This window comes from Podarcis vaucheri, assembly GCF_965113315.1.
Source record: "Podarcis vaucheri genome assembly, chromosome: 2".
NCBI lineage: Eukaryota > Metazoa > Chordata > Lepidosauria > Squamata > Lacertidae > Podarcis > Podarcis vaucheri.
In genome coordinates, this window is record NC_138760.1 from 125,615,126 (window position 1) to 125,640,130 (window position 25,005).

The following is a 25,005-nucleotide window of genomic DNA, read 5'->3' on the forward strand; positions in this document are numbered from 1 at the left end:
AGCAAGAATACTCATCGCAAAGTATTGGAAGACACAAGATCTACCTACCCTGGAAGAATGGTAGATGAAGGTGATAGAGTACATGGAATTGGCAGAAATGACTGGCAGAATCCGAGACCAGGGAGAAGAGGCAGTGGAAGAAGAATTTAAAGACTATCTACAGAAATACTGTAAAATTAATGAATGTTAAAGGGATGTTGGATTGAAAACAAGCGGTGTTGGTTAAAAGATTAATAAGAATATGTAAATATGGATTGATAATGGTGGAAAATATATATTTATTATTAGGTTAAGATGCTGAGTAAGGATAAGTGATAGAGGGTAAGGATTTGCTGATCTAAATATCTGAGCTGGAATACAAAAAGGGAGGTGTGAGGAGGTCAAGAAACTAGTGAATGAAGTATAAGATATGAAAATACTAATCTTTTTTCTGTTTTGATTTTTGGTGTTTTTTCTTCTTTTCTTTTTTTCTATTCTGTTAACTGTTCTTTATTGTGTACCTCTATGTGTTTTGTTTTGTATTTTCTCATTTTTGTAGCTTTTTTGGTTTTTGTATTCTATGTTTAAATTTTGAAGCTTTTGATTGTTTATGAAACTTTAATAAATATTATTTTTTTAAAAAAAAAAAATACAGTAAAGTATATTAACAACCATGCTTGTTTCCACCCGTAGGAAGGACCCATGACAGCTTCAGCTATTTACATATTATAGGTTTATAAGCAAAAGGTGCTTTTGTGTAACATTATCTTCCTACCCAGATCTCCCAGTTGTATTGCATCCCACTGAATGAGATGCTTCCTCAACAAAAAAAGAGGAACCAATGATTTATCAGGGCTACCAGAAAACAGGGGTGACCCAGGTACTTCAAGAGAATTGGAGAGTGGGAAGGAAGCGGAAATAATTTACATCATCATTGTTGTTTGGTTGTTTAGTCGTGTCCGGCTCTTTGTGACCCCATGGACCAGAGTACGCCAGGCACTCCTGTCTTCCACTGTCTCCCACAGTTTGGTCAAACTCATGCTGGTAGCTTCAAGAACACCCTTCATGGATCACTGCCTTGCCGTGGCAAAGGGGCTTGAATAACTCAGAGAAGCTATGAGCTATGCCATGCAGGGCCACCCAAGATGGACAGATCATAGTGGAGAGCTTTGACCAAACGTGATCCACCTGGAGCAGGAACCAGCAAGCTACTCCAGTATCCCTGCCAAGAAAACTCCATGGACACAAACAACAGGCATATAATACATCATTACTTACCTATGAATTCTGATGAAGGGGTTTCTGGAAAAGGTGAAGTAATGTGGCTTTTCAAAGAATCTTGGAGATATGATTCCACTAATGAGGTGGTCTGCTGGCTGGTAAAAATTCACAGCAGAAAGTATATCGGTGATCTCAGTTGGTGGGCACTTTATCCTCTGCTGCAGCCCATAGTTTGCGAGAGACATCACCAGAAATAATGTTAACATTCTGGGTCTCTTGGCTACACTTTGCTTGTGCCTGTTCCTCCTCCCACTAACTGCTGTTCAGAAGAAGCTCCACATTCTTGCAAATCAGAAGCTGCAGCGACTTTACAAATACAGGGAAGTGTATTTGTATGTCAAAGGGGGGGTTGAGGGGAAGCGCCAAAAATTCAATGGACAAGCATCTGTTTTGCACCCAGAAGGTGAGAAGTGCAATCCTGACTCACCTCTTCAGGTATGGCTGAGGATGTCCCCTTCCTGGAAAGCTACTACCAGTCAGCAAATAGTACAGATCAAAAAGGCAGCTTCCTATGTTCTGATTAAGCTTCGCACAAACTTAGCTCCCCTCTTCACCTGCCCTATATATTGGCCCCAAGGACTCTGTGGCACATGGGATAAGTGGAACAGACGCAGTGGAATAAGTAAACCACCAACTGCCCTTAATTGTGATGTTACTTCATTGTTCCCAAATGCAATATTTGAGAGCGGAGGGTGTGTGGATCCCTTAGAGGATCAGAAGAAATCATGGTGGCTCAGAGAAGTGTAAAGAGAAGAGAGGATTCCTCTGGAACCTCAGAAGAGCAGGTGCAGAGCAAGAGAAAAACATGTTTACTGAATAGACTGACGTGGTTCTAAGAGAGAGAGAAACAAGTTTGACTGATCTTTATTGCCCTCTTAAGAGGCTTGGAGCTGATCAGGCCAAAGGCTCATCACGTCCAGCATCCTGTAATCACAATGGCCAATGAGTTGCCCCAAAGGGAAGCCCACAAGCTGAAGATGAGTGCAGCAGAACTTTCCCTACATGTGATTTCCAAAACCCATCACACAGGTGCCATCTCCTTCCACCCACGCTCAGTTGCATTTACTGGCGTTTCCCTCCACTCACATTTGAGCTGTCTCCCAGTTTAGTTTCCTCGCCCTAAGCTCTGGAGTATACCAAGGAGCCCAGTGCGTTCCACAAAGCGAAAGAGGGGGCTCAGGGTCATGGGAGTGATTCATGCTCTTATGTAGCTGAATTGCTTCATACTTTCTGAATGTCCCATGGTCTTAGCTTTGTTCTGTGTTACAGTGTTCAAAATTAGCCAGGCTCCAGGCACATTTTGCACTTAGCTACTGGCCAAGGTCAATGGGGCAACCAAATAGTTTGTTAGGGCAGAGAAGGTGTCGATTGACTGTTGGCAGTAACAAGTCCCCAGTGATCCAAGAAATAAATAATCATCTTAATAATGTAGTTATGGAGTGGCCTGCAATGAGTGACCCACTCAAGAAATGAACGAAAGCTTTCCCCAAAGGCTACTGAACAACAGCCCTTATGCTTGAATGGCTCCTCTCCACTGACTGGACATAGCAGGACCTCAGGTTCTGCTATGGACACCTCCACCTGCAATACCAAGTGTTGCCTTTTGGCCTCATTTCTGCACTGAGAGTGTTCAGCAAAGTCCTAGTTGCCCTGGTGGCACACCTACTAGTGTGGTGTAGTGGTTAAGAGCGGTAGTCTCATAATCTGGGGAACCGGGTTCACGTCTCCGCTCCTCCACATGCAGCTGCTGGGTGACCTTGGGCCAGTCACACTTCTCTGAAGTCTCTCAGCCCCACTCACCTCACACAGTGTTTGTTGTGGGGGAGGAAGGGAAAGGAGATTGTTAGCTGCTTTGAGACTCCTTAAAGGAAGTGAAAGGCAAGATATCAAATCCAAACTCCTCCTCCTCCTCTTCTTCTTCTACTACTACCACTACTACTATCAGGGACTACACAGAAGAGGAATCGTGGAGACAGCCAACCCTTCCTGACCCTTCCAAGGAGGAGGAAAAGGAAGGCCGTACAGATTTAAAACAGGGGTTTGAGGGGGGTAGCAGCTCAGAGGTAGATGAGGAGAAAAGCTGGGGAATCATGGCACATCTGGAGCAACACCCAGATGACACATTGTCATTAGAAAACATTCCAGATCCTCCATCTCCCAGAACCCAGAGAGCCTTAAAAGTAGGAGAGCAAAGGGCTCAAAGATAGAGGGCATGTAACAGCACCCCTATAGGAGACAATGAGCATGACAAATGAGAACATGGGAGAGATGGGGGTGGAGATTCACCCGGGACAACGCCATTATCCAAGAGGCTGGGTTCTATAGCTTCTCTCTGTAACGATTGAAATAAAAAAGGACTGTGAGAAGTTCAGAAGTTCAGTCCACTTGTTGAGTGATACTCTGAGTTCCACGCATCCATTGAAGCAGGTGGACCATGGTGGGTCAGCACTTAACTTTGCTGACCCCGGGGTGCCCTGCTTAAGGCAGGCAGTAGCTGACCAGCTAGATACAATGATCTCTCCCACCAATGGAGGCACCCATAGCTCTTGTACCTTATGACAAACAGGATGATCTTATAACATGTAGCTGCTGCCTCCCGCGTTGTTTTTGCGGCCTTTTTTTAGTGACATCCCTGGGGTACAAGCCTTGGCAGTGTGTATAAAAATATTTGAGGGGACCCCCCCCCCCCCAAGTTGATGGGCATTACCATCTAAATATAGTGCATGTGTCACATGTTGTGATTGATTATGTGGCGCGAGCCTTACTTCCCCCTACCAATATTTTATTCAAATTCACACCCCTGGCCAGGAACAATCTGGTTATCAGTAAGTTTAAATCATAATTTTGTCTCCAAACAGAACAATGATGCTTGCTTTCTGGTTAATTCACAACTTTGGAACTACAGAGATGATTTCATATAATTTATATACTGCTCAAAGCCGTTTACAAAAAGATAATATAACTAGGGGGATTCCAGAATTATTTCCACTGGAACAAAATCCTTTTTCCATATGCAAAGGCTGCAGCTAAGATGGGTCTTCCTTGGTGATTTAAACACAAATTTCAGCACACATTTAACCCCTCTGTGCTCAGTGTAAGTGCCTGACATAAAGGCAGCAAGTGTAATTCAGAATGTATTTGAATTACATCTATTCTATGGTTAGCAAAACCAGATCCATTGAGTAACTGAGGTTATAAGGAAGGGGGGGTGAATGAATGTTCAGGACGTGGATGTTGGTGTTAGAACTGGGGTGTTAGCATAGCTGTCAAATTTTCCCTTTTCTTGCGAGGAATCCTATTCGGAATAAGGAAATTTCCCTTAAAAAAAGGAAATGTTGACAGCTATGGGTGTTAGTTGCAAGTGCTTTTTTGCTGATATTTTGGAGGGCAAGTATTCTTTTTTGTTAAAGTTATTTAGCTTGAAGTGAACTACTGGCTAAATCTTGACTCAATATTCATAGAATCATAGAATCATAGAGTTGGAAGAGACCACAAGGGCCATCGAGTCCAACCCCCTGCCAAGCAGGAAACACCATCAGAGCACTCCTGACATATGGTTGTCAAGCCTCTGCTTAAAGACCTCCAAAGAAGGAGACTCCACCACACTCCTTGGCAGCAAATTCTACTGTCAAACAGCTCTTACTGTCAGGAAGTTCTTCCTAATGTTTAGGTGGAATCTTCTTTCTTGTATTTCTCTGACACAGGATCTTCTGTGCACCAGATTTCTCTCCCCAGGGCCCCAGCACAGTGCAATGAATGACACTGTGCTGCTATTTATTCAGACGTCTGGACAATACGAAAAATATCGCTTGAGTTCTGGGGAGAATAAATCACTATGATTCTGATAATCATAAGGTTCACAGTACTTTGGTGGCATTTGTGGAACATTCAAAGAGTATGTTGCCATTTAAATGTCAAGCTGACCTTTGACCCCCCCACAAGCTGGCCCAGGTAAAGACCAGGGAGCCATTTCTGTGCAGGTCTGCACCTGTGCCTTGAGCCACACAGAGACTCAGGTGATGCAGCTGCTCTAAATCTTCACTCAATATTTCAGCTGCTCTAAACCTTGACTCAATATTTCTCTGACACAGGATCTTCTGTGCACCAGATTTCTCTCCCCAGGGCCCCAGCACAGTGCAATGAATGACGCAGTGCTGCTATTTATTCGGACGTCTGACAATTACGAAAAATATCGCTTGAGTTCTGGGAAGAATAAATCACTACGATTCTGATAATTAAGGAAAACAAGGTTCACCCTACTTTGGTGGCATTCATGGAACATTAAAAGTGTATGTTGTCATTTAAAGGTCAAGCTGACCTTTGACCCCCCCAGCCAACCCATGTAAAGACCAGGGAGCCATTTCTGTGCATTCTTGTTCTCGTGTTTTCCTCCAGGTCTGCACCTGTCCCTTGAGCCACACAGAGACTCAGGTGATGTATCTCTCCCTTATAATTATTCTTACTCTTGCCAAATCACCAGGGATTGAGACAAATCAGCCAAACATCAGAATCAAGGCTAAAGTGAGGTAATTTATTACACTGTGCCTGAAACGTTTCTTGCAGAAAATATACCCTGTGCCATGGACCACTTTTCTTGTCCAATCCTCAGGGCTTGGATTAATCATGAGATTGTAAGAGCACCAAAAAGTCCATCCATTGATTTTTTAAGTATACCTTTTCAGCTGTTTCTGGGTGAGCCAACTTTTGTTAGTGCATCAACAGATCTCTCTTCTCTGTTGATGCAATAACAAAGTCTATTGTTTCAAGGACTTTTCTTTATTCTCCTTCTGATTCCCCTGGAGCCTTTATCTAAGTTTTCTCTCCTACAAGCCCAACTTTCAGGCCCTGTGGCACAGTAGTCATGGCTTTTCCCATAAGATCTTTCTTCCAAATTGCCCTAAACAGTTTCAGCTGGTAAGAAGTACAGAATACACACCCTACATCACAAATGAGAAGTGACTGGTTCCTGTCTTCATTTTCACTGGAAGCCCTGCCCAAACTCTGGATCATGTTTAGCTATAGGATCCCCCAAATTGAATATTTTAGAGTCTCACTACAAACATGGTGTGTGTGTGTGTGTGTGTGTGTGTGTGTGTGTCAGATTGTGGCCACTCTAAGCAACTGGAACGATCTCCCTCAGGAGGTTGTGGACTCTCCTCCTTGGGTGTTTATAAGCAGAGGTTGGGTGGCCACCTTTCATGGATGCTTTAGCTAAAATTCCTGCATTGCAGGGTGTTGGACTGGATGCCCCTTGGGGTCCCTTCCAGTTCTATGATTCTATGATTCACCTGCAGTCCTAAGTAATGGATTGGTGTTCCCACCAACATTAAATGAGACCCCATAACTCCTATTTTTGTTCAACTGCCCAATGAATGTGAAGATTGTATTTGGGGTACGTTATGTGATGCCTCTGTCACTGTCTCATTGTTCTTGAGTATAAACTTCAGAGTTTCCCTGGCCTTCTGTGTGGCCCCTTCTACTTCCCTTTCCATGTAGGGGCCCAATCACCCTGTTTTTAGTGCTGGTTGTGACCATTCTGTGTGACCGTTGCATCAATCCTGAACACAAAGAATGGGTTTTGATTTTCACTGATCTTTCATGCAGGCCCTGCGCCCTCATTTTGTTTCAAGAGCCTGTTTAACATAAAGATTGGTTTTGGTGGGTTGTGGTGCATTTAAGTGACTCATCTTAACTGATCTGAAGTAATGGGTTTGGGCTTCCTCCTAACCTTACATGTCGACCCTGAATTGCCCTTTTGATTTAAAGGCGCAGTGAAACTAAATATTTTTGGAGTGTCATGTAACTTTTCTATGAGCCCAGCCTATTGCCTTGGTCCTAAACAAGAGGTTTCATGTCTGCCAAGTCATCTATGGGGCCCTGGAATCCTGAGGGGCACCTTTGATGAATATAGTGCTTTAGGGTGTGTTGTAACCTCTTCGTGAATGTCAGGGGTTCGGGAGCAGAGACGCAGGAAAGGGAGGAAACAGAGAGCGAGGGGGAGGAATCCGAAGGAAGGATGAGTGATGATGACGACCCGAGATCTCCGAGTCTTTCCAGTGAATCGGAAGATTCACAGAAAGGGGCGCCAGTGGTCAGAGCTAGGGGGGACCCAGGGGGACACCCCAGGAGGAAGGGACCAGAGGGGACTCAGAGAGCAGCAGTTGGAAATCGGGGCCAGCGTCCCCGGCTGAGCGTAGCGGGGAGGAAGGGGGCCAGGTATCGGGTGCCGGAGGCTCTCAGCAGGAGGGAGGGCATGAGTCAGGAGTGGCCACACCTCCATCGGGGAGCGAAGAAACGGTTAAGCGGAAGGTGGAAGGTTGGGCGCGCGCGCCAAGTTCAAATACACAGTAAGGCGGCACAGTAAGTAGCCCGGAAAGGGAGCCAGGTCCCAAAGCCCGCCGCAAGGAGGCAGAAGGGTCCGGGGGGTCGTCAGCGTCGGAAGAGTCTAGGAAGGAGGGGACCTCGGGGGGCAGAGGGACCCAGAGGAGAAAGGAAAGACGCAAGAGGTGGAGCAAGGCTAGGGTATTAAGTTGGTGTACAGGGGGCGGAGAATCAGACGGAGCTTCGTCGGTCTAGGGTAGAAGACGTAGAGCTGCACGCTGCAGTTCGGAAATGGAATTTGTAACTCAATAAAGACTTTTATAAAGTGAACACTGGCTAGCGTGATCCTATGTGAGCTGGGATCTGGAAGCAGCTCTGACAGTGATCCAATTCCATCATCCATAATTCTGAGGAAAAGGATTTTTTTCTCTGTACCTTTTTAGGACCCATATGGAAGTTTCAGACTCAAAACCTTTTTTGTGGGGGTGTTAGAATTGGTGGTCTACCCCATAATGGTGGGGTAGACAGGTTGCAATACACAATTCAAGGTGAATCCACTCAACCATAAATCTCAGAAGGTGAATAGATATTTCTGCAGCCATTCAATGCAGGCCTCCTCCTGCTTCAAAGGACAGACGTGTGCCTAGAAAGTGTGGGGCAAATATAAGTATGGATAAGCCCTGGAAATGTCCTTTGGTTCTTCTATCAATCATTTCTTTCTGTATTTTAAAAATGGTTGCCTTGACAGAGAAGTAGTATAGAAAGGCAGGAAACATGCAAATCTTGAGTTGGAGAAGAGATATTCCTTCCCTTGTTGATAATAAAGGTTGTTTCTGTTGGTTTCCACATTCCCTTTGCAGAGTGCAGGCTCGGAGTGGGACATTCCCCATGCCATGCTTCATTTTCAGACATGCTTTGAATTCAAAATTAATTCAGCACTCACACACACCCTTCCTTTAACCAGCTGCACCCCTCTCTCCTCCTCCTCCTCCAAGCCTGTGAGGAGCTGCTTCTTGAGAGGCATTTACACGGAGGAGAGCTGCTCAGCTGAGTGAGAATAAGGAAGTGAAGTTATGGGAGCATTGTCTTGTCTTCTCAGAAGGCATACTGAATTGAAATTACAGGTAGGTAGCCATGTTGGTCTGCCATAGTCGAAACAAAATACAGTGGTACCTCAGATTACAGATACTTCAGGTTACAAACGCTTCAGGTTACAGACTCCGGTAACCTGGAAGTAGTACTTCAGGTTAAGAACTTTGCTTCAAGATGAGAACAGAAATCGTGCGGCGGTGGCATGGCAGCAGCATGAGGCCCTATTAGCTAAAGTGGTGCTTCAGGTTAAGAACAGTTTCAGGTTAAGAACGGACCTCCAGAACAAATTAAGTTCTTCACCCGAGGTACCACTGTAAAAAAAATCCTTCCAGTAGCACCTTAGAGACCAACTAAGTTTGCTATTGGTATGAGCTTGCATATCTGTGTGCATATCTGAAGAAGTGTGCGTGCACATGAAAGCTCATACCAATAACAAACTAATTGGTCTCTAAGGTGCTACTGGAATAAATTTTTTTATTTTGAATTGAAATTTTTCCCCAGCTTCCCTGTGAAAGGCCAGCCCTCCGTCCAAGAAAATGTCAATTGTAAGGCAGTTAGGCCTGGGCTGCCCCAAAGTGACTAGCAGTTCAAGTGAGGAGGGTGTGGCAGCTCAGAGTTGGAAGCTAGATCTGGGAGTTTTCACAAATATTCCCCATCCCCTACTACTACCCACACACATGGACATCCATAAATTCTTGAGGATATTTCCTTTGTAATTATCAAAATCACAGTGGTTTCCACACATCTTCTGCTCAAGAGAGCTCCAGAGACTTGCCCAAACATCACATTTGAGTGCTCTGAAGTAAACATGAGAATTGAGAGAGAATCTTGCATGTGAGGTGGGAAAGACAGGTGTATAAATGCCTTTTGTTTCAATGAGACTTTGGGCTGGAATTTGGGACAGGTAAGTTGGACAATGACGGTGTGAGGTTGACTTCCATCCCCTTTAAAAGTGAAGCCGTGGCTGGGCTCCATCAACATTAGGAAAGCCACTGAATGTCGCAAAAAGCATTTGGCTTCCTCTAATAATTCTCTAGTTGAGAGGAGCAGTCACAAGGAAGGGAGCTGTTCCAGAATGGGACTGCTACTGCTGTTGTTGTTGTTGCTGCTGCTGCTTCTGCCTTATGTGGAATGTGGAGTGAAGGTGAAATGCCCCTTGACTCTGGAGAGAGATGAGATAGACCCATCCTGTTATTCCAGACCAGGAGACCACCTCATTGGTGAGGTCATCTCTGCCACAATGGCTATATTTATTCCACACACTTTCAAGAAGTCTCCCTCTACCAACTTCAGCCAGTAAGTAAATTTCTAGGGTTACAGATGCTCCTTTAGCTACAAAATTCATGAGTCCCAATTCCAGGTTCTCTCCTTCTTACAAGCTTGTGGCTAAAGGGGTCTGTTCTTGGTTTTGCAAGTGGAAAAGTCCAGGGCACCCTCCCTCCACAAATGAATTGCGGAGCAACCACAGTCAGGGGCTAATGCTGTCAAACAGTAAATGTGTCCTACCATTTAATGAACCTTTAAAGAATTTTATCTGCTATTGTTCTTTAATTGAGGTTCAGCTGTTGAGTTTTAGGCTTTAGCTTCCCTTAAATCTTTCTATCTGTCATTATTCTTTGAAGGGCTGTGCATGACTAATTCCATCACTCGAATTATCATCTGCATCGCTTTTGTTTTCGAAAGGAAAACAACACTATTCAGCCACCTGCAAATCATGAAATGAGGATTGGTTGTTGAGCTTCCAGTTTTTGCTCTGGATCAAGATAAGCATAATTAAAAGTTCTAGATACTGAATTCAGAAGTTTATATTGTTGTGAGTTTGGGGGAACCCATTGCTGAAGTAGCCAGGCCAGCTTCTTGGTAATGCTGGATTTCTGCTTGCTTGCAAGCTTGTATGTAGCTATGGGAGAAAGAAGACTTTCTGGGGTGTTAATGCTGTGAGCTCCTGCATTGTAGGCTTGGGTTGCACTGTAAAGGTAAAGGGGACCCCTGACCATTAGGTCCAGTCGTGGCCAACTCTGGGGTTGCGGTGCTCATCTCGCTTTATTGGCCGAGGGTGCCGGCGTGCAGCTTCCAGGTCATGTGGCCAGCATGACTAAGCCGCTTCTGGCGAACCAGAGCAGCGCACGGAAACGCTGTTTACCTTCCCGCCAGAGTGGTACCTATTTATCTACTTCCACTTTGACGTGCTTTCGAACTGCTAGGTGGGCAGGAGCAGGGACCAAGCAACAGAAGCTCACCCCGTTGCGGGGATTCGAGCACCCGACCTTCTGATGGGCAAGTCCTAGGCTCTGTGGTTTAACCCACAGCATCACCGGTGTCCCTTTATGATGTATAATTTATTTACTGTATGTGTAAATAAATTATGTATCATAAAGACACCACAGTGTCCGATTTGCCTCATTCCAAGTAAACTGAACTATGGTTAAGTGTTTGGAACCCCTGGAATCTTGCATGCAACACTATTAGCTTTAAAAACCTGCTAAGAAAAGCAGTATTGAATCTAAAATATTGATGGAATGCTGGAGAATGATAATGTACTGTGTATATTTTTGCAGGAAATGTAAATCAAGGTACTGGCTATTTCTGTCCTTTCTGTTGGCCATTCAGCATATCAACCAGAATCCCAGACTCCTGCCCAACATCTCACTAGGTTACAGCATCCATGATAACTTTTATCATGGAAGGGTGATGTATGAAGCTTTGGCAGACCTGCTCTCTGCTGGGCAGGTGACTGTTCCAAACTTCAACTGCGGGGAACAGAAGCTGCTCGCTGTTCTTGAAGGGACTGACTCTAACTCTCAAAACTCCATCCAGATTTCTACTATGTTGGGCCTCTATAAAATCCCACAGGTAGGAATGGTGAGGGGTGTGTCATTTTCTGGCTGGGCTTAATTCTGGAGAACTCAAGAGGGTGGCAGAATGTTATCCTCATCAAAATGAAAAAGACTTTGGACATCAACACACTGAATAAAGTGGATCAGAAATGGTCAGGAAATGTGTCAAATGGTGATTCTAATCTCTCTCTCTCTCTCTCTCTCTCTCTCTCTCTCTCTCTCTCTCTCTCTGTGTGTGTGTGTGTGTGTGTAAATGAGGAATGGAAAAGAATGTCCATATTGCCAGTGGCCATGTCAATAAAAAAAGAGGAAAGTAGAAAAGTTTAGCCCGAGTGAAACAGTGTTGGTGTGTTTATTAATTTAAAACATTTACAACCCACGTATACAATCTAAATTATAAACAAATAAAAACTGGTTTAAGTTATTTACAAGTGTGGAGATTAAAATTGAGCCCAATGTTAGGTGCCAAGGAAAGCCTTGGGGGTGGGACATATTTATTGTATAATTATTTGTTATGCACTGAAAGAAATATTACAGCTTTGATACAAAACAAGCCAACAGTCTTCCATTTTTTGCCAGCTCAGCTATGCTTTTGGCTCAAGTCTTCTGAATGACAAGAGGCAGTTCCCCTTTTTTTATCGGACGGTCCCCAAAGAAGATGCCCTGTACCCAGCGATTGTCAAGCTGCTCCACCACTTCAAGTGGACATTCATTGGCCTCATTGCTCCACACACCGAAAACGGAGAGAGGTTCATGAGGACTTTGCCGCCTGTGCTCCTAGAGAGTGGCATTTGTGTTGCCATCTCAAAAAGCTTCCCCCGACAACTATTCAATGAATTAGTGACATTCAGTCCTTTTCAATTCATTGAGTGGAGACAAGTCAATGTATTTATCTACTATGTAGAAACCATTTATTTCGAAATTGGAATAACAATTATGGAATATTTAATGGATATGTTTATAAAACCCACTGCAAGGAAAATCTTGATCACAACAGTGATGTGGGACATCTCCTTAGAATTCATGTATAGTGCTTTAGATTTACAACATATCCATGTTCTTTTTTCTTTCTTTGTTGGGAAAAGTGAATTGGCAAAATATGATGGTTTTCCACAGTATTACTCTGCTATCAAGAAGTTTTGGGAGGATAGCTTTAATTGTTCCTATTTAGAACATGCATTGTCAGTGAAAGGCCAGACAAGATGCAGAGAGAGAGAAGATCTGGAGATGCTGCCCCAAGATGATTTGGAAAGAACCCTCTCTCTGGACAGTCGCAGGATTTACAACACGGTCCAAGCTGTGGCGCATGCCTTAAACGCTGCATATTCCTCTAGATCTAAGCGGAAGGTGACAAATGGTCTGGAAGTTCAAAGGCTACAACCATGGCAGGTATTTCCTTCCCCATCACTGACATCTCTTACATGACCTTCAATCGTACTATTCCAGAATAACTGTCTTGGAGATTGTCTAAGAAATTGTGGAATGTAGTGGGGAGATGAAATTTTGCAGACCGCTTTGTGCCGTGAACTAAATGGGTTCCTTTTTAGGCCCTCATACCCGGGCCTCAGACGACACAGCTTCTCTGGTAATGCACCCCACACTGGCTTAACTCCCTCCTATTCAGCTGAGTAAACACCCTCCCTACGTAAGAATTCCCTTGGGCAAGTGAAATGGTTTTGCACAAGATCTCTTTCCCTAAGGCTTCTTCCCTCCTGACTGGGGTGCTATCATAGAATCATAGAATCATAGAGTTGGAAGAGACCACAAGGGCCATCGAGTCCAACCCCCTGCCAAGCAGGAAACACCATCAGAGCACTCCTGACATATGGTTGTCAAGCCTCTGCTTAAAGACCTCCAAAGTAGGAGACTCCACCGCACTCCTTGGCAGCAAATTCCACTGTCGAACAGCTCTTACTGTCAGGAAGTTCTTCCTAATGTTTAGGTGGAATCTTCTTTCTTGTAGTTTGGATCCATTGCTCCGTGTCCGCTTCTCTGGAGCAGCAGAAAACGACCTTTCTCCCTCCTCTATGTGACATCCTTTTATATATTTGAACATGGCTATCATATCACCCCTTAACCTCCTCTTCTCCAGGCTAAACATGCCCAGATGTCAGAACCAACTGAGCTCCACAAAACTCCAGCCTTTTTCCAAGGGACTGGAACCTGTATTGTTTGAGTGTCTCATTTACTTCTTAGGAGAGAGGTGGATATATTCTGGCGGGGTTTCCCCAGCCACTCTGGGGGATGTTTAACAGAATGTTAAAAACATGATAAAACATCCAACATTAAAAACTTCCCTAAACAGGGTTGCCTTCAGATGTCTTCTAAAATAGTTGTTTATTTCTTTGACATCTGATGAGAGGGCGTTCCACAGGGTGGGCGCCACTACTGAGGAGGCCCTCTGCCTGGTTCCCTGTAACCTCACTTCTCGCAGGGAGGGAACTGCCAGAAGGCCCTCGGAGCTGGACCTCAGTGTCTGGTCTGAACGATGGAGGTGGATACACTCCTGCAGATATACTGGATCAAGGCCATTTAGGGCTTTAAAAGTCAGCCCCAAACTTTCTTTTATTAAATTGAATGAGGCATGCCCCCCAAATAAGTGTATGGGTTGACAGGCTGGGCCAATGTCAGAGACATTGCTCCCCTGAGCGATCCTAGTGGAGGAGGAGTCCCAGCCCAGGCGCTGCAATGTCTTGATAGGAACCGGTGGCTGTTAACGGCTCTGAACGTGACTTGTTGTACATAATAAATTTCTTTAACACTGGAAGAGTCAACTGGCTGCCTAATTATGCCGAGTAATGAATCAGATCCTGACAGCGAACTTACATGTAGCCCACATTTGGGAGGCCTCTCAGCAACTTGAGTCTGCACCCAGCTTCAAATCAAAGGAAATTCAAGCTGGAAAAGGTCAGAGTTGGGTAGTCATGGTTGTTTCCCATATTCTAAACACTGCCCTTTTCTCTGCCATTCCAGCTCCACCCTTTCCTGGGAAATGCCCGGTTTCACAATTCTTCCATGGATGGAGTGTATTTGGATGAGAATGGAGAAGGGGGAGCTGTCTTGGATGTTATGAACTGGGTGAGATTCCCCAACAAGAGTGTCCTTAGAGTGTATTTTGGCACCATCAAGCAACAGGGGTCCCCAGACCTAAAGTTCACGTTAGCCCAAGATGCCTCTGCATGGCCCAAATGGTTTAACCAGGTGGGCAAAATCATCCCTTTCATTTTATTGCATTTCCCATCCTGTTGCAGCTCTAATTATGGTTTCCTGCTTAGGGTGAGGCTACTTTCACTTGCCTGTCAACATCAACATTCAAGATTTTTTTACAATCTAGCAAACTGTATATGTAGGATTCAACTGTTTTGGAGTGCAATTTCCAGGGGGTTGTTTATTTTAGCAATTAGAAGAGGTGGTCAAGGTTTACCGCAACCCCTGCCATATTTAAACTGTAAAAGAAATCAACTCAAAACCCAGAGGTGTGCTACTATGTCATGAGTCTACATGTGAGTTAGCACTCATCTGTATTCATACACACACTAAAGGGAGGTTTAGGATCTTTTGCTGGAGTTCTGACATGTGCCTGTTATGAATATGTGTTTACCTTATCCTAATGTCCAACAGAAGTTCACACCCGCATGCAAACAACTTGTAGAAAAGTGAGCTTGGTCATTTCCCCACAGAAACCCACTCTTAATAAAAAGGCAGAAATGCAAAGGGAAGAAAGAGTATAACTGTCCTTAAGCATCTGTATGTTGGTTCTTGAGAACTGTGGATGAGTTCTATTGACATCGCAGAGCCAACTGACTACTAGCAAAGCCAAATGCCTACTGGAAAATCAGGGGTTTTAAATTGTGATCTTCCTCTTAGGAAAGGGAAAGGGCTTTGAAATGAACAAGTCTTGCCCATTTCTCTCCTTGCCCTTCTGAGTGAGGAAATGGCTAAAGCAGGCCATCCTATTTCCTTCCCACCCTAGTGTGTGTGAAAGACTGTGATGTTGAGCCATTAACTGAACCCGACCATTGTCCCACCATCACCTTGATGCCCCCCCCCACAACCATTCAGGAGTTTGAATAGACTATCTATGGCAAAATTTAATTAAATTATTTTTAAATATGTTTTTACTACCTGCTCCCATATGTCTCTGCTGTGATACTGTGATACATCCCCCCAAATGACTGCCCACCTATCAAATATATTTATTCTTTTAAAAACTCTATTTTAAAATCAGTTATAAAAATGATCGAAAGCACTGGAGAATAGCTGGTGGAAAAGCCCATTGGATGGCAGCCTTGAGAACTACAGTTGTCTCCATGTCTGCTTTGATGCTTGTGATGCTTGTGCATCACCCATTGAAGGTTTCTGTAGTCCTTCTTTAAAAAATATGGTTAGCCACCTCCGATTAAACAGTGGTCTTTATTGGTGCAACATTTTACAGGGCAGAAGAGTAGAAGTATGTGCTTTCAAGAGTTTACAACCATGGAAGCAATTTCATAAGATGATTTATTACAATCAGGTAGTACAGAAATTTCGTCATAGCTTTGAGTTTGTTAAAACAATCAAGTAAATTCACCAATCGCCTTCTCCATTTTCCATGGTGTGTTACATGGAAGATTGATACAGTGGTGCTCCGCAAGACGAAATTAATTCGTTCCGCAAGTTTTGTCGTCTAGCGAATTTTTCGTCTTGCGAAGCACGGTTTCCCATAGGAATGCATTGAAAATCAATTAATGCGTTCCTATGGTCAAAAAAAGTCCAAACAAAGCCAAATTTGGTACAAAAAGAGTTTATTAAGCGCTCTTTAAAGTCACACATACTGTAAAGAGCAGTTCAAAAATTGAAGGGAAAATAAATTAACTTTATAAACATGACAGAAAAACATTTAAAAATCAACAAAGTGTACAGTACATTTTCTAAGACTCTGGGGGACCACTCGAAGAAGGCTCCTCTTCCACTCTTTGCTTCTTGCTCAAGAACCTGTCCATAGTCTGCTGCTTCATCCGCCTTTTCAGCACCTCCCTGAAAGGCGACATGACCCTCGTATCAAAAATGTTCCCAACGTCATGTGCCACGTGCTTCTCAGGGTGGTGGTGCTCTGCAAAAGTCTGCACCTCCTTCCACTTCAGGCAAATGTCCCTCAGTTTTTCGGAGGACAGCCGTTCCTCAGTTGCTTCCTCCTCTTCCTGTGAGGCCTGCTCCTGCGCAGCCTCTGCCTGCAGTTCGACCAGCTCCACGGTGGTCAGCTCGTCGTCGTGCTCCTCCACCAGCTCGCAGACGTCCTCCTCCGTGACCTCTCCATGCCTGACCACGCTGTGGATGCCAGATCTTGTCTTGAACCGTTCAAACCAACCTCTGCTTGCCTTGAAGACTTCTGGCTCGCCTGAGGTTCCTGGCTGTTGCCGGACGAGGTCTGCGTGCAAGGCCTTGGCCTTCTCACAAATGACGGCCTCAGTCACTGTGTCCCTTGCACGCTGCTTCTCTTCTATCCAGATGAGCAGCAACTTCTCGACCTCCTCCAGAACAGCTGGGCAGTTCTTCACGATCCTGGTGACTCCCTTGGCTGCATCAGTCGCCAGGATCTTCTCCCTCATCTTCAGGATGGTCCCGATGGTTGATGGATTCCTCCCGTACTCCCTGGCGATGTCCGTCACACGCATTCCGCCGTCGTGCGTCCGGATGATCTCCTTCTTCATTTCCAGCGTCACCTTCTCCTTCTTCCTCTCACCGGCCACCGCAGCAGCAGTCTTCTTGGGTCCCATGGCAGCACAGCTCTTACCTTCGTAAACTCAGAAAAAGAAAAAGAAATCAGTGATGTTCAAAAGCACCCAGCCACCCACCACACAGAAATTAAAACCCAGAACCAAGTCCTTGAATCCCAAAAACCCCAACCCAAAATCCAAAATCCAAAACCCCCCAAAAAAGTTTTAAAAGTTTAACTTACCAAATGGATGCAAGAGAAGTTCTGGAAAAGCTTCAACAATCAATCACCGAAGTCTTCAGAAACCTCAAATGGCTGCAAAATAAGTTTTGGAAAAGCTTCAAAAATCACCAATGCCTTCAAAAACCTCAACTGTTCCCACAGACACCCACCCACCACACAGAAATTGCAAACCCCTCCCCAACTGCTCCCCCAGCCCCTCCCCAACTGCTGCAAACCCCTCCCCAACTGTTCCCCCACCCAGAAAAAAAATTCAAAAAATAACAACATGGCTCAATTGTCCCAGATTCCTGCAGAAACCTCTCCAACTGTTCCCCCAGCCAGCCAGCACTCAGAAATTCAAACTCAGGAAAATTTTTTTGAAAAAAAACCACCTGGCCCAATGGTCACAGAAAATCATAAAAATTCCCCAAAAAGCCCCACAAGCTCCCAGATTATCGCACCCCCCCACAACACCAAGTCCTTGAATCCCAAACACCCCAACCCAAAATCCAACCCCCCCAAAAAAAAGTTTTAAAAGTTTAACTTACCAAATGGATGCAGGAGAAGTTCTGGAAAAGTTTTGGAAAAGCTTCAAAAGTGAGCAAAGTCTGAGAAAAGGCTACAAAACCACGTGCTAACAGTTGCTCCTCGAAGTCAAGTCGCAACTGCAGCTGTTCAAGCTAAGCACCCTTTGTTTTAACGGTTTTAAGAAAAAGGAAACAAAGTCGCGAGACGTTTTCGTCTTGCGAAGCAAGCCCATAGGGAAATTCGTCTTGCGAGGCAACTCGAAAACGGAAAAACCTTTCGTCTAGCGAGTTTTTTGTCTTGCGAGGCATTCGTCTTGCGAGGTACCACTGTAAATGAATTTCCATCTGCAACATGCAGTGCTAATTGAGTGAACTATCTTGCAGATCTCAACATTCACCATGGCATAGATTGGGGGGAGGGTGTCCTCCTCTAAGAACTTGGGCTCTGATCCAAGTAGCAACATGCTGAATTGGGCTCAGTAGCAAACACACAGCCAGTGTGGTTCTAGTAATCTCTTGTTCTGTTTTCCACACTTCTACCTCTAGCCCACTTGGCTGCTCCCACACTGAGCAGCCTGGCTGTTTCACTTCACACTATTTGCAGCTTGCAGGTTTCTTCATGTGTAGCCCCACAATAGGAGAGCCAGAAGGTTAGCGTAGCATGTAGAACTGAGGCCAGCCTAACCCCAACCAGGAAGATCCATGGCTAGTGAACCTGCCCAAGGTGGGAATACACACACAATGCCACTAAGCCTTAGTTGCAAGGTTCACGTGAGAATCCTGGGCCTTCCCAAACCGATGTCTCATTTCCATAGGGAAGAATAAATAGGCCTAACACAATTTCTTTCCTGCTTAGACCTTCCCTTCTTCCAAGTGTGTGGAAAGTTGCAGCCCTGGATTAGTCAAACGTGTTCAGGAAGGAATGCCACTCTGCTGCTATGATTGCGTTCCCTGTGCAGAAGGGACCATCTCCACTCAGGAAGGTGGGTAATGCCAGCAGAAAGGAAGAGGAAATCACCTCTTTCCGATATACAGAGGGAAATTTTGAACTGATGATAACTCCAATACAGATCGGAGAAGTGGGCCCACATTAACCAAATAAATTTCAATAAGGGGGGGGATTTAAGGATCTGCGCTTTGGCATGAATAACCAGCTGTACAAATGTAAGATGGGGAACGCCTGGCTTGCCATTAGTACCCATGAAAAGGATCTAGGGAATTAGTAGACCACAAGTTTAACAGGAGTCAATAGTGTGATGCATAAGCAAAAACAGCTCATGCTGTTCTAAGCTGCATCAACAGAGGTCTAGTGTCCAGATCAAGGAAAACCATAGCACTGCTTCATTCTGCCTTGGTCAGACCCCACCTGGAATATTGTGTCCAGTTCTGTGGGTCAAAATATAAGAAGATATGGACAAGCTGGAACGTGTGCAGAGGAGGCTGACCAAGACGATAAAGGATCTGGAAACTAAGCCTTAGGAGCAATAGTTGAAGGAGTTGGGTATGTTTGGCCTGGATAAGAGGGAACTGAAAGGACATACTTTAGCCATCTTCAAATACCTAAAGGGCCGTCACATTGTTTTCTCCTGCCCCAATGAGTAGGACCTGGAAAACTGTCTTAACATTACAAGAAAGGAGATTCCGACTAAACATCAGGAGGAACGTTTTGATAGTAAGGCTTGATGGCAAGTCTCCCTCAGAAAGGGATATACTCTCCTTCCTTGGAGGTTGTTAAGCAGTGGTTGGACAGCCACCTGTCATGGAAGCTTTCATTGAGATTCAAGGGGGTGGACTAGATGAGCCTTAGGTCATGCTACCCATTGTTTTCACCTCCAATGGATGGCATACCTGTTGCCTCAAGCAGTCCATCATCCTTGATTTTATTGATACTGATTCCTGATTTCCTGGGTCATATGCACTTATTTTTTACTGGATATAGTTATGTGTCTTCTAGTGGGAACTGTTAGTATCTCAGCTTACAGTCAGAGGTAACTGGCCTCCCCCGAGGCAATTAAGCTGGACACTTGATGACCTCTCTGCTGCGTCTCCCGGCAGGCAAGGTCATAACTCCGGCGATTCTCCACATCAATCAGACGTGGGGAGCACACCCTCCGCTACTCTCTTCTTCTCTCCCTCCCTGCATTCTCCCAGGAAGGAGAAATGAGACAGACAGGAGTCCTTTTTACATGTTTATTCCTGTCACTCATCAGCACAAAGAAATACGTCTGTTCCCTTCAGACTCCATCAGAAGAGACTCTCACTCCGCCCCTGTACTTCCAGCACAGGTCACATGACACTCTGAGCTAACATCCGGTGCTCAGTACAGAGAATAGGCTCCACCTTTTCTCCAACAGTACATCTGCAAAACACAACATCCTGTTTTGCATTCCAGCAATCTGGAGCTGGCTTTTGCCTTGGGGCTTTTTCCCAACATATTCCCCCAAAAGCATCAATTGGCAAAACATGATCCAGAGAAGAAAACAAACAGTTGTTATACACATAACAGTCCCCTGTTGTTTCAGTTCCACCCTTGGAACTCCCCACCACTGGTTTCACCAGTGTACCTCTCTGGTTGTCTGGCTTCCAAGGAATGAGTGCTTCTGCATTACCTTGGCTAGCTACTCTCTGTTGTGTCTTTGTCTCTGACTTAGACACTGCTTTAACCTGCTTTGAGTTGTTAACAATAGCAACACATGCAACAGCTAAGTTAGCAAACTCTTTTGAGTACCTCTTTGGTGGTACACCCTTTGTAGCTCTCTCAGACCTGCGTATGAGGTTCTGATCCTCTCTGCTCACTGGTTCAACCTCTGGACTCTGTTGAGAACCAGTAGCAATCAGTGGTTCTTCCTTCACCTGTGAAGGTCTATCCATTGTTTGAAATTTCCTCTCAATGACTGTTACGACTGAACTCTCTGAGCTATCAGTGTCATCATCATCAGTACCACTGTAATCTGTGACATCAGAAAAATCATCATCATCTGAATCGTCACCTGTGGGAAATGTGTGTTCTACAACCCGCTCTTGCTTCGGAGCACTCTCTAGGAACTTTGTGAGAATCACCTGACCAGATTCAGACAAAATTACTCTGTAGAGACCTTTTTCATAACCCACAAAAATGCCTCTGGCATTCTTTACTCCACCTGGAGCTTCTGTTCTCACATGAGACCCGAAAACCTTGAAATAGGCAACAGAAGGTTTTCTATTAAACAGCTTCTCAAAAGGAGAACATCCCAACTCTGTTGAGACTTTTCTCAACCACACATGAAGATAGGACGCTAGCGATTCGGCCCAATATTCATGTGACAAACGTGAACTCAGCAATTGCGCATGCATCCCCTTTTGCAATTCTTTGTTCACCCTCACACAGACCCCCCTGTTCCACGCTTCGGTCGAAACAGCAACTTTGTGGTCTATCCCTTTTCCATCCAGGAACTTCTGAAACTTCTGTAACAGAAAAACTTGCTTCTCATCTGTGAAAAGACAATCAATGTTAGCATCATGCATATTCTTAACCTTGTCACAAAACTCCTGAAACTTTTCTAAAGTTTCTTGTGGTTTCTCCATCATATAAACCCAAGAATAATTAGTGAAACAATCCACACACAAAAGGTAATATCGTGCATTGCCCCTAGATGGTTCTAGAGGACCAATCACATCAGCATACACCCGCTGAAATGCTCTGTCGACCTTCGGCACCTTCCGGGCGCTCTTGGTCACACCTGCAAGAGAGATTACGTTAGAATCAGAAGAATTACATTTCATGTAATCACTTTGATCAAAAGTCAACAAATACAGTCCATCTTTCTCTTTGGCAGTAAGAAACAGTTCTCCATCTTTGTAGATCTTGCAGCTTTTAGCATCATAGGACAGTTTCAGTCCTTTCTTTGCAATCTGCGACACACTCAGCAGATTAAATTTCAGTTCTGGAACCAGGTAAACATCACTTATAGTCAAGTTCAAACTCTCAAGATACACAGTCCCAATTCTGGTCGCTTCCAACTCCTGACCGTTGGCCTGTTTCACAGTGAAGCTTTGCTTCTTTAACGTCGAAAACAGTCCTCTGTTTGGGCATAAATGCTTCGTGCATCCCGTGTCGATGATGAACGCGTTCCCAACATCTGGCGTGGTTCCTTTCGCCATCATAGCCTTTGCAGGTTTCACCTGGTACTTGGTACGGCTTTTGTCTGACGCCTCAGGCTTCGTAGAGCTGCTCTTTGCTCCTCTTGACTGTCGTGGCTTCTTACAGTTTCGCTGTAGATGCCCAGTCTGTCCACAATTGTGGCATCGGACAGCACTCAATGCTACTCCATGCTTTCCAGTAGCACCATCAGTGGGGAGATTTGAACTCTGTTCTTCCCTCCCCCTGTCAGCAACACCCATTGCACCTTGTTCAGGAACACCAACAGTTCCAACAGCCACAGTTCCTGCACTCTCCCCTCTGGGGTCAAAGCTCTCCTCAGCTTTCGATGAGCTCTTAGGAACTTGGCCAGCATCATCTTGGCTCACCCCTTCTGGGGTAGTTATCCATCCAGACCCTGATGAATAACTGTCTCTGGTCAGGGGAGATGAACAGGGCAGGGCTCCCCCTTTCTTGGCATCCATCTTGAAGCCAAGCCTCTGGCTCACAACCTCAAACAAACTGTAAAATCCAACAGTTGTTTTTTTCTTCTCTAGCAGGCAAACTGCAAGTTGTTTACCTTTTGCATCTTAGCAGCAAAACGCTGGCTGCTTTGGAAAGTCCCTTCCAAGAGCACGGTAAACTTCTAGCCAAAACAATCCATGGCTTAGTTTCGCTTTCCCAGCCTCACAATCCATCTGCGTAGCCAGTAAATTTCCACGTCTCTGACGGGCGTTGCTTAGCAACTGTGCATTCAGGAATTCTTATCTCCAAAACCACAAAAATTTGTGGAATGCAGGCTTCAGCTTCTGAGCTGCAGGCCTTTCCTCCCGGAGCTGTATTTTTTCAATACGCAGCTCCCGTGAACCAGGGAATTAATCAACCTGCGTTCACACTTTTAGCCCGAAAATGCAGCATACCTGGAACTCCGTTGCTTGGAAACACTTTCCTCTTTCCACCAGCCGTCTGTTGAGCCTCTGGCTTCTCTCAGACGCTTGCTTTCTCCCTTGAAGCAGAGGAGGACATTCCACCAGCCTCTCATGCAGATGTCCGATGAATCGCAACCATCCGAAGGCTGCCATATGTTAGTATCTCAGCTTACAGTCAGAGGTAACTGGCCTCCCCCGAGGCAATTAAGCTGGACACTTGATGACCTCTCTGCTGCGTCTCCCGGCAGGCAAGGTCATAACTCCGGCGATTCTCCACATCAATCAGACGTGGGGAGCACACCCTCTGCTACTCTCTTCTTCTCTCCCTCCCTGCATTCTCCCAGGAAGGAGAAATGAGACAGACAGGAGTCCTTTTTACATGTTTATTCCTGTCACTCATCAGCACAAAGAAATACGTCTGTTCCCTTCAGACTCCATCAGAAGAGACTCTCACTCCGCCCCTGTACTTCCAGCACAGGTCACATGACACTCTGAGCTAACATCCGGTGCTCAGTACAGAGAATAGGCTCCACCTTTTCTCCAACAGTACATCTGCAAAACACAACATCCTGTTTTGCATTCCAGCAATCTGGAGCTGGCTTTTGCCTTGGGGCACAGTCTGCACATTAAAAGCAATACAGAAGGATATAAAGTTGGTCTTGTTCTTTCCAGATGCTGAACATTGCACCAAGTGTCCAGAAGATCAACATCCAAATGAGGCCAGAGATCAGTGTCTCCGCAAGAGCTTCAACTTCCTGGCTTATGAAGAATATTTGGGGGTTCTCCTGGCTTCCTTGACCATCGTTTTAACCCTAAGTGCAGCCTTTGTGCTAGGAATATGCATTAAGTATAATGAAACTCCCATAGTCAAAGCCAATAACAGGGACCTCTCTTATATCCTCCTTGTTTCCCTCTTGCTTTCCTTTTTGTCCTCCTTCCTCTTCATTGGAAGGCCAAGGAAAGTGACCTGTCTTCTCCGACAAATGGCCTTCAGCATCATCTTCTCAGTTGCCGTCTCTTCCGTGTTGGCCAAAACCATCACTGTGGTGCTGGCCTTCCTGGCCACAAAACCAGGAAACAGAGTGAAGAGATGGCTGGGGAAGAGTCTGGCCAACTCCATTGTCATTTCCTGTTCCATTGTCCAAGTTGTCATCTGCACCATCTGGCTGGGAATCTCTCCACCCTTCCCAGAGTCTGACATGAGCTCCCAGCCCAGAGAGATCATCCTGCAATGCAATGAAGGGTCTATTGCCATGTTTTATGGTGTCCTTGGCTACATGGGCTTCCTGGTCTCCATCTGCTTCACAGTGGCTTTCTTAGCTAGGAAGCTGCCTGGGGCCTTCAATGAAGCCAAGCTGATCACCTTCAGCATGCTGGTCTTCTGCAATGTTTGGGTCTCCTTTGTGCCCTCCTATCTGAGCACAAAGGGGAAATACATGGTGGCTGTGCAGATCTTCTCTATTTTGGCTTCCAGTGCTGGGCTTCTGGGCTGCATCTTCTTTCCCAAGTGCTACATAATTGTACTCAGGCCTGATTTGAATACAAAAGAGGATCTAATGGCAAAATCAAAAGATGGTATTTGATCTTGTTCTATGGAAATGGTTTGATGATTTAGAGCTAGTGTTCTATCAGATTCTGAATCTGGCAAATGGCGAATCCACCATATTTCAGCGAAAGAATACTACTTTCTATGCAGCTAGTGCACACCTAGGTTCAACTTGCAGAAAACAATGTGTATGACTCCTTGTCGGATGGATTTAAAATATGTCTAAATGACTAAGCTTTACTTTTAATTGTGCTGTTTTAACTTGGAAAACATGACATCATTTGAGTGTTGTCTTCTTAAAAATCATACTCTTTGGCAGTTATTAAAATACTAATTTAAAAGAAAATGGACTAGGACTGCTTCCAAAACATCTTTGAGCAGAGGTGCCAACATGCAGTCTCTCTAGTCTCAAAGCCAAGGTCAGCTCCTTGAAATAAAAATTGCTTGAGTATCTCTACC

At 45.0% G+C, this 25,005-nt stretch overlaps 3 protein-coding genes across 3 annotated transcripts in view; 1 reads left to right on the forward strand and 2 right to left on the reverse strand.

The window, feature by feature from the left end:
• LOC309527547 (vomeronasal type-2 receptor 26-like) overlaps nucleotides 1–25,005 on the reverse strand; it is a gene marked incomplete at its 5' end in the record, with an annotated part of 169,648 nt that overhangs the window by 5,581 nt on the left and 139,062 nt on the right. The gene's annotated exons all lie outside the window — the stretch shown is intronic.
• Nucleotides 11,365–24,664, forward strand: LOC309527548 (vomeronasal type-2 receptor 26-like; the record flags this gene model as incomplete). Its single annotated transcript, XM_082214373.1, has 5 exons — nucleotides 11,365–11,526; nucleotides 12,090–12,899; nucleotides 14,484–14,711; nucleotides 18,811–18,937; nucleotides 23,673–24,664. The coding sequence occupies 5 exons, from the start codon at nucleotides 11,365–11,367 to the stop codon at nucleotides 24,581–24,583; spliced, it is 2,238 nt and encodes a 745-aa protein (XP_082070499.1). The 3' UTR covers nucleotides 24,584–24,664.
• Nucleotides 16,310–17,606, reverse strand: LOC309525230 (putative CENPB DNA-binding domain-containing protein 1). Its single transcript, XM_082210756.1, has 3 exons — nucleotides 17,449–17,606; nucleotides 16,799–17,292; nucleotides 16,310–16,627 (listed from the first exon to the last, which is right to left on the reverse strand). The coding sequence occupies exons 2-3, from the start codon at nucleotides 17,264–17,266 to the stop codon at nucleotides 16,421–16,423; spliced, it is 675 nt and encodes a 224-aa protein (XP_082066882.1). The 5' UTR covers nucleotides 17,267–17,292; nucleotides 17,449–17,606; the 3' UTR covers nucleotides 16,310–16,420.